The sequence below is a fragment of the Nyctibius grandis genome, chromosome 18 (genome assembly GCF_013368605.1).
Source record: "Nyctibius grandis isolate bNycGra1 chromosome 18, bNycGra1.pri, whole genome shotgun sequence".
In the NCBI taxonomy this organism is placed as follows: domain Eukaryota; kingdom Metazoa; phylum Chordata; class Aves; order Nyctibiiformes; family Nyctibiidae; genus Nyctibius; species Nyctibius grandis.
Genome location: NC_090675.1, coordinates 9,488,949 through 9,497,986, shown reverse-complemented (window position 1 = coordinate 9,497,986; position 9,038 = coordinate 9,488,949). Strand labels below are relative to the sequence as shown.

Genomic DNA, 9,038 nt, shown 5'->3' with positions numbered 1-9,038 from the left:
ACCACAACCAGCAAGGGGAAAATCCAGGGGTTTCTACCTATTTCTTTAGGACCACAAATCAATGGCAAAACTGACGGGGAGAGGTGTCTGCCCCAGAGAGCTGCAGTGGTGTGGGGCTGGAGAGCCCCAGCTGTCTCTATGGCTGTTCGAACTCGGAACCATTGTAGGAGCACGCCGGTTGCCTTGGACACCCCAGCACATTGTGGTCCACACGGCTCCATGGCAGTATTCCGTTACTACCTGGCACAAGCGAGGCGCCGGGGAAGGGAGAGGGAGTCTGTATCCAATGGAGGAGACGCGCTTTAAGGATGAAGTGGATGGAGCCAGGGCAAGGGACAGCAGCAGGGACGGCGCAGATGGCCAGGTGAGCACGGGCAGGGAGAGCGGCACATAGCAAGAGCAAAGCAGAGTCCAGCTTCAATTTCACCTCCGAAACGTGGTTTGGGATCAAATTTGCAGAGAAGTAATCTCCAAGGGAGCAGAGCATGTCAGAGAGGAAAGGACTTCGTAAGCAACGTAAGCTTGTGTTTAAGTCAGTTATGTAAGCGTTGCTTTCCAAAAGACGAGTGGAGGAGTTACCTACACAAATGTTGACACAGGGAACACAGCCATTGCACTTTGCAAGAGAAAATATCCCCCTCCCCAGACCAGGGAGATGCAAGTGCAGTGGCTGAGGATTTTGTTTTATTTTCCATCTGCCTTTGCAGCAGGTCAGCCCTGGTACCTTTGCCATCAATGAAAGCTGCAGATGGAGCAGCGTGGCACTACAATGAGCCCATTGTAACCACATATTTCCACTTAACAAGTGACTGCTGGCCCATATTTGATTAACGCCATTAGGAATGAGTGACCATTGTTTACCTTGTACTTTATTAGAGGGAGGATTTCCAAAAGGGACTTCAAGTAGGCACCTAACTCTTATGGACATTTAATTATAATTGAATACTTAGCTTCATTAAGCACCTCTGAAAACCCAATCTGAAATGATTTGTCAGGAAGAGAAATGCTTCTGAGCCTTAGGACAGAGTTTGTACTTGACAGTTTTTTGAAGAGGGGGGGCAAGATTTGCATGAACTGGAAGACTAACCTATGTCTTTGGCAATTTGTAGACCACAAAGAAGGATCTGGCTGGCACAGTGAAGGAGGAAGCCTTTGTAACGGGCAGTGAGAGTGCTCCACCATGCAAGACTCCGCTCATCTGCGGCGCAGACGGCCTTGATGAGGACACCTTTAAAATCGTGAGATACTGAATAGAATTTAGCAGTAGAAAAAGCCAGTGGCATCTCAGGTTCTTGAGGGAACAAAGGGAGCAAACGGAGGGAGCAAATAAAATCCAGGAGTTTGGCAGAGGGAGAAAAAAAGCAGGACAAGACAGTTCATTCTGTAGCTTTCTTCCATGACTGAAAGTTTTTACCTTATCATTGTTTTCCAGTCATCTGGACATCACACTTTTAGTTTTAAAAAAATACCAAATCACAAAAAAAACCCAAAATAACAACAAAATAATCACATTTCACATACACTGTTCAGTTTTTCGAAACAAGTACTGCTACATTATCATTTCAGATGACACCATGGGCTCACTGGCTACAGTGGTTTCGTTCCTCTGCACCACTTACACCACAGCCAGAAAGCTCCATTTCATACTGCTCCTCCACACCGGGACATGACTTTCCCATTCCTGGTACATCATGGCATAACCACACAGAGCCCCACTCACAGCCCAGATGCAGCGTTCGCTCCTGGGCCACATGCAAACATTTGCAACACAACCCAGGTTTGGCCACAGCAAGAAGCAGCGTGAGAAAGGTTTCCCCCTCCTTGCAGAAGTTCCCTTTCCCCCTCCTTGCAGAACAGCAGCTGTTTGGTAGCCTGAAATTTACACCTTTTGCCCTACAATGTGAAAAAGAAATTCCCAGTCTTGGAAATCCCTCAATTCCCTTTTCAAGTCACCTTCCACATGCTTCGTCCAGGGTGTCATCAACCTTGGGACGTGCAGGATTGACTCCTGCAGAGCACTGGGAGTGTCTGGGAGGGGTCCTGCTGAAGACCCATGTCAGCTCCCCCACGTCCACACAGAGACCTCACCAAAACACAATGCTCCTTCAGTGCTTTCCCAGCCAGCTGTTTAATCAGTTTATTTAGTGAAAAGGAATGCCTGAGACCTAGATTTGAAGTGCTGAACACCTATGCCAACACTTTTTCCTTACAGTGCAAGGAACTTTTGAGACCCTTTAAGAAGTCACTTAAGAAACTGCGTTTGCCCCAGGACCTCCCCACAGAGAAAGCAGTGAAGTACACGAAGGAAAGCTTGACTGCAATCGGGGAGTGCATCGACCTGTTTCTCCAGCGGTACTGCAGAGCCTCGGAGGTCAAGCACTGGCAGAAGTAAGGGTCTCCTCTTACCCAGCACCGGTGGTATGGCACTGGCAATGCTCCCAGCAAGACAGGCTCCTGCCCGTGCTGCTCCCAGTGGGCATTTAGACACGTATTTTGGCCCTACATTCCCAGGCACTGGAAATGAGACTGGGTGTCAGCAGGAGACTTGTATAGCTTGTTCTAACTGCTGAATCTAACTCACAGATTTTGCAGGTAATTTTCATGGAGGCCATGTGGCACTTACTCCTGTCCAGTGCAAGGCCAATTTTGATGTGCTGTCCATCAGCAACATCCCTTTGCAAGTAAAGGGGCTCCTATGTGGCCACCTGAGTTAACAGATAATCTTCCTGTGCTTAGGTAAGAACAATTCTTTAAAAGTTCATAAGCCTTGGGGAGGAAAAAAAAAAAGAGGGAGAAGGAAGAAAAAAGCCATGCAAATTGTATGTCAGTGGTTACACTCGCCACGCCAGAACTAGGGAGCAGAATGCAGAAGAGGATGAAGTTTGTACTCACATGCACAATCCACGTGTCTTTCTTTTCCCAAGGATGTTGTGGCGGTTCGTCTCCCTCTTCTCCGAGATAGATGAAAAGCAGCTGCAGAAGCTGTATAAGTACATCAAGAACAATCGAATGGACAAGTTTCTGGTAAGCAAATAGGAAAGTTAATGCCCCACGAGGTGTTCCTGCTGTGCTAACTCTAAGGGGATAACTATACCATGCAGCTTATACAGGCCGATCCATGTCAAAGGAGAAGCCTGCTGCCAAGAAGTCTGTTTACCCAAAGGCCATGAATCCTGCAGAAATTGCCAGTTCTACCATAATGCGGGCACTGAACTACCACAGCCAGCAGTAGCTTTCCCTGGCTAGCTCTGGGAAGCTCAGCTGGTGTCCCCAGCACTGTGGTTTAGAATTTTTGGAGCTGTTTGCTGATCCCATGTTTCCTGTCATGCTTTACAGACCAAATCTGATCCATAGTTTTATCTGATGATATAGGAGTTAAACTTTGAAACAAGCAACTAGTTCAGGTAGTGATTTCTGTGCCTGAGCATCAGCTACACAAGGAAACTGTAACGAAGTTTCCCAAGAACACTGACTCCGAAGGGTTAAACTATTTAAGCACACTCATAGCCAACCATAAACATATCTCCTGAGCAAAGGCTGAGTATACCAGGAAGTTCAAAGGTCCACAAGAAACACATACTTGAAGAAGTTTATTTAAAAAAAAAATAAAAACAGATCTACAATTAAAAAAAAAGTCAACTAGGAAATTGTTCTGAGTAAATTAGAAAACAGTGGCAGGCGAGACCTCGTTGGGTTACTGGAGCACTGCTTGCTTCGTGTTAAAAAGGGAGCTGTGGTCATCTGATAGCTGGCAGTGATAAGGCCATAAATAAGTTTGGGGCCGCAGGTAAACAGCTCTCTCCTTTCCAGTTAGAGAGAAAGGGGAAACTGGCCACAGAGTTTTTGCTTTTAGTTTATGGGGAGGCAGAACCATTTATTTTTAAGGCTCTACAAAGTTATTTCAACGATGAGGAAACCAAATCTATAGTAAAGAAAAAAAAAACCAAACACAAAATCCTGTTGCTAGTGTGAGACACCCGAGATTAATTGGGAGGTATTAAATAAAGCAACTGGCAGCCCCAGGAGACAGGCAGCGATGGGCGTTCTTGCTCCCTTACACTCGTGAACGCTGCAGAGGGTGAATTGAGCTCCATTTCCAGCACAGTCCTCAAAGGCTGAGCCGAGCCCAGGACACGACCTCGGCTAAGGACAAGGCTGAGGGTAGCTCCCCATAGCCACCTCAGAACATGTATTAAAAAGCAAATAACCCCCCTAAATACCTTCCCATCCTTTTGCTCCCCTAAATAAAAACCACAACCAAAACACACAATTGCACATCTTCCTCTCCAAGGAGGGGAAAAAAAATAAAAAAGGAAAAAAATGGAGTGGTGGGTGACAAGCATTAGTCACGCTGCGTCGTGCGCTATGGGGACACACCGGCGCGTGCCGAGGAGTGCGCACCAACCTGCGGCCAGCAAGAGCCTGCCAGCGACGGCCGTGCAGCGCTGGGGACCAGGCTGCCTCCAAAAAGGCCAGAGAAGAAACGACAAGTTGTGCCGTTATGTAACGGTTGACAAATGCCTTTTGTTATGCAAGACAAGTGGGAGAAAAATAAGCATCTTTGCCCTTTGTGGGAAGGGAACAGCAGTCAGCTCCCTGCTAGAGCACAAACAACAGGCTGCGGATCCGGGGGGGGGCAGTGCGTTCTGCACAACAGAAATAGATTATTTGGAAATGGCTCGTTGTTTAGATGAGTGAGCATAAAAATACAGAATCAATATGTAACTGGTAAGCGATTGAGGTTGTCAGCATGGTAATTTGATAATTTTGTGAGTTTTGTTAAAGGAGAGAGGCTAGCGAGCAGCTGTCCCCTAGCCTTGCTCACCAGTTACCTTAGAATCAGAGATCTATATCCCCTTCCCCCACATTTGGCTTTTAGGATTTTTTAAATTATAATTATTAAAAAAAACCCCAAACACAGACACATTTCAATTTAAACACTAGTCCCAACCCTCTGTTTTTAGACTTACTGAAAATACCAGACCCACTTCTCAGCTTAAAGCTAAAACAGAGCATCATTTTCCTTTGCAGTCTACTGGCTGCTATACACTGCCAAAAGCTGTAGAAATCAGCCCCACGTCTCAGTCAAAGAGTAGAGAAATAGGCCTTCTGGGCTGAGACTCTGGAAGTTTTGGGTGTTTTTTTTTTAAAAAAAAAAAGAAACCACCAACAAAAAAGCAGCCAAGCAGCATGACCACCGGCAACACAAAAATTCTTTTTCCCCGGGACAGCCTAGAAGGATGCGCAGAGCAGGCGGCCGCTCTCCATCCCACTCTGTGATACCGTCCCACCACCCTTAGGCTGTTCAGTGCAGGGACCCATCGGCACCCCCGCCACCCTCCCAGTGCACAGGGTGCCATAAAGCGACAGTGACATCCAGTGGCAGCGCACAGCTGTCCCCAGCACCCCTCACCCGGGGCAGAGGGGCTGAGTAGCACCCACATCTCCTTACACATGCTTGAGCCACCAAAGAGCACCATCAGCTGATGACCATCTCCCCAAATCGCCTGAGTACTGACAGTCCTCTTACTCGTGTGCTGAGAAGGGTCCTTGCTTTGAAACACAGATTGTAGGTGCTTGGGCAGGCTGGGCTGGGTGAGCTGGGCTGGACGTCTGCCCAGGGAAACGGAGACTGCCCAGAAAAACACAGCTTTGTAGAGGCCAGCAGGACTCGCTGCTCATACAAATGTGTTTTAAAGGTGGTTTGTTTTTTTTTTTTAATTTTATTTTATTTTTTTTTTTAAAGAAATTATACCGTGCTTCAGAAGACCCAGATTCAGTTCCAAGACTCAAAGAAGAGAAGCTGAAGCAACTTTACATCAGTTGGGGTCTCTGCAGAGGTACAAGAGACCTGCAGGAACACCTGCATCAAAGAGAGTCACCACTGACACACCTGCAAAGTCACCACCCAGAAGCAAGAATGGCAGATGAGAGGTACTCCTAGCAATGTCACATTGGCACCAAGCAGCAAAAGCATTCTCCTGCTCAAGTAGGGCCACCTACACTAGGGGGTTTTGCAAAAGGATCAGCAGGTGAAGACATGGTCAGTGGTGGAGCTGGGTGGGTTGAACTGCTGTCTCAGAGATGAGACACGGGAGTAGGGAAAACAGCAGCAAGAGAAGCTACTATAGCACAAGGTGGTAGTAAGGAAGAAGACATCCCTTTGTTGGCCCACAGTAGTTGGCGTTAATTAGTGTCTCTTTACATAGCAATCTGGATGCTCAAAACATACTTGTGGTTTGCCCTTGGGCCCACCCTAGCAAAGCCACACACGCTTGTCTTCTGGAGCAAAAATGCAGACCAACCTGTAGCAGGCATGTTTGCTACCAGGAGTCACTGGCAGCCTGTTTACTCCAGCCAGAACTTTGGCATATGCAAACCCCGAAGGAGGAATGAAAAAGGGACATCAGAAGCAATTGCTGGCGAGATCGGCTTTGCCACAAACAGGTGACACCGTCTGCCTGTGGAAGGAAGATCTGTCCCACACAAGCCTATTTTCAAGCTGCTAAAATGCAACCACATGTCCTGTGGGAGTTCTCATGCATTCATAACCGTCTTGCTTTTTGTCTCTTTTCTCCCCAGTCTCTCTATTTACCTCTAAAAAAGTCCACTCTGGTATGTAACAGCTCTGAGGGAGCACTTAAAAATCCAAATTGATAAACTAAAAGTCAAAAAACAAGAGCTAGCTAGACAGCGTGATCCGGGAGGCTGAGTAGGAGTCCCACACTAACCTGCTGGCTGTGCAGCTCCAGGCAATCCTCCTCCGCTTGTCTGCTCCCCTGTAAGAATGAGGAAAATACCACCCAACCAATTCTTACGTACATAAATGCACCAGGGACACAAAGTGCACGAAATACTAAAAATTACTGCAATTGAAATGCAGTGAACACAGCACAGGCTTGGGATTGCTGGTTGCTTGGGAGCCTGGGTGGCGAGCCATCACAAGCAGCCTGGTGTCCCTACGTATTTGTGGGATTGAACCATGTGCAGAATGCACCCAGTGAAGCCCCCAGGACAGCTTGGGCACACCAGTGTCCCCTCCTGTAGCAGATACAGCCTCTCAGAGGAGTCACACCTTCCATTGACTTTGTGGTTTTTTTTGTTTTTAAGGTTCCCAGCTTCAGAGGTCAACGGAAAGACAGAAATCAGCTAATGCAGTATCACCACCTGAACCAAATCAGTGAATAAAGACAGTCTCCATGGTTTCCCAAAACTACAAAATGCTGAAATACTTGCAGCGTCATAGCAACGAGCTTCAACCCAAGCAAAATGAAAATTATGCTATTTTAAACCATGTGATCTTATTTATTATTATCCCAGAGTTTCCTAAGAGCTGTGCACCAGCATCAAGACTTGATTAAGGATGTGTATCACACCTACCTTTACTACATAACTCTTTTTGTATAAACCCCAACAATGGAAGCCCAGCGTTTGTAAGGAAGCAGGCAGCTGCTCCTTTCCTTGCTATGACACAAACCCTCTTCTGACGAGGGCAGGATCTGTTCCCCATTCATTTCTACTCAAACATACACATACACAAACCCTCCGCGTGGTGAGCAGCCGTACCAACCGCAGAGGAGGGAACACAAGAGGAAGGGAAGAGACCGCTGTACGGACAATATTCTGGTAAACAAAAAGTGCCATAACTTTTACACATAGACTTGCCATTTCTAACTGGTTTGGGCAAATAACGGCCGTGAGCTCGTACACACACCAGTGTTCTGGGCAGCTGCAGCAGCTGCCATCCACTGATCCAGACCAAGGCGGCTGGAGCCCTGTTCGATTGCTGCTGCAGTCGAATCACCGGAGAGCTAACGCTTCAGGAGAGGGATAATAAGACAACAAAACTGGTCAGTTTGTGCTTTAGGGCTGGCTAGGTTTGATTTATGGTGGAATCACGATTTTAAGAAAACATCAGAAACATCAATAGCTCGACATGGAAATCTTTTAGTCTGACCAGTAAAAACCCAAAGATCCTTCCTTGCTACACGCTGAAGATCAGATGGTTGGGCAGAGGGTTTAGTTACTGTCTTCAGATCTGAACCCAAGCAAGAAAAATCCCTCCTAGATCCCTTTGGAAGGGCAGAAAACACAGGCTGTTTTTAGAATCAAGACAACAGATTTCCTTTTTAAATGGCATCTTGGATCACATCCACAGGCCTTGGCAAGAGACTCAAGTCCCTGGCCGTGCTGCCCGCGGAGGCACCGCTGCCAGGCGTACGCAGAAAACCGGCCTGAGAGGTTGTGAAGGAGGATGGCACACGTCGCCTTCATCGGGCAACAGATTCAGCTTCTTGCACTGGGGTTTCACTGTGCATAAGAGCAGACACTTGTGTGGTGCAGACCTGGTCCAGCAGCGGAACATGAGGAATTTCTTAGAATAACAGAATATTTCTTTCAGCTAAAGGTTTTGAACTCTCTCCATAGCACACACCCTATAAACCGAATACAGTAGTGCATGCAGCTGCATCAGAAAAATACTGTAATGCCCTCAAAATGTCACACTTGTTTAAGACAGAACTGAGCAAGATTAAAGCCTGCTCAAGATGTGGATTATTCTACAATTTTTCCATTAGGACTTGAGGTGACTTAGAAGTGACAGGAAAGCTCTCAAGGAAAACCGAGCTCTGCCAGAAATAACCTCAGTTTCCTGACCAGGTGACGTTGGCAAAGAGAAAAGATTTCACCTTCAGAGGTCCCTGCTCTACATGTACGATGAGAAAACCTTTGGTATGAACTACAGGATGCATCAGTGCCACTCATGCAACATTACAGGGATCGCTTTTTCCTGCTGTTTCGTTTTGGAAGCTGGCAGGCAGCGGTGCCACCACAGCAGACTGGCATAACTGCAAGACTTGTAGCGCTCAATGCACATTTCCTAACTCTAGCTGTTTGCTCTTTTCCATTTAAATGGAGCATCATGGAGGGAATTCATGGAAGCATTGCACAGCCTTGGCTTTGGCTCTTAAGGAAGGTAAGATTTTCATGCATTTTATAAAGTGTCAATGTGTAATGTAGAACCAAAGGGAAAAAAAAAA

The 9,038-nt window shown here is 46.8% G+C and overlaps 1 protein-coding gene across 1 annotated transcript; it reads left to right on the top strand.

The window, feature by feature from the left end:
* The first annotated feature begins 286 nt into the window (after positions 1-286).
* CHCT1 (CHD1 helical C-terminal domain containing 1) lies at positions 287-7,834 on the top strand. Its single transcript, XM_068415971.1, has 6 exons — positions 287-364; positions 1,110-1,238; positions 2,213-2,388; positions 2,925-3,024; positions 5,747-5,934; positions 7,660-7,834. Exons 1-6 carry the CDS (start codon positions 287-289, stop codon positions 7,832-7,834), a joined length of 846 nt encoding a protein of 281 aa, XP_068272072.1.
* The last annotated feature ends 1,204 nt before the right edge of the window (positions 7,835-9,038 follow it).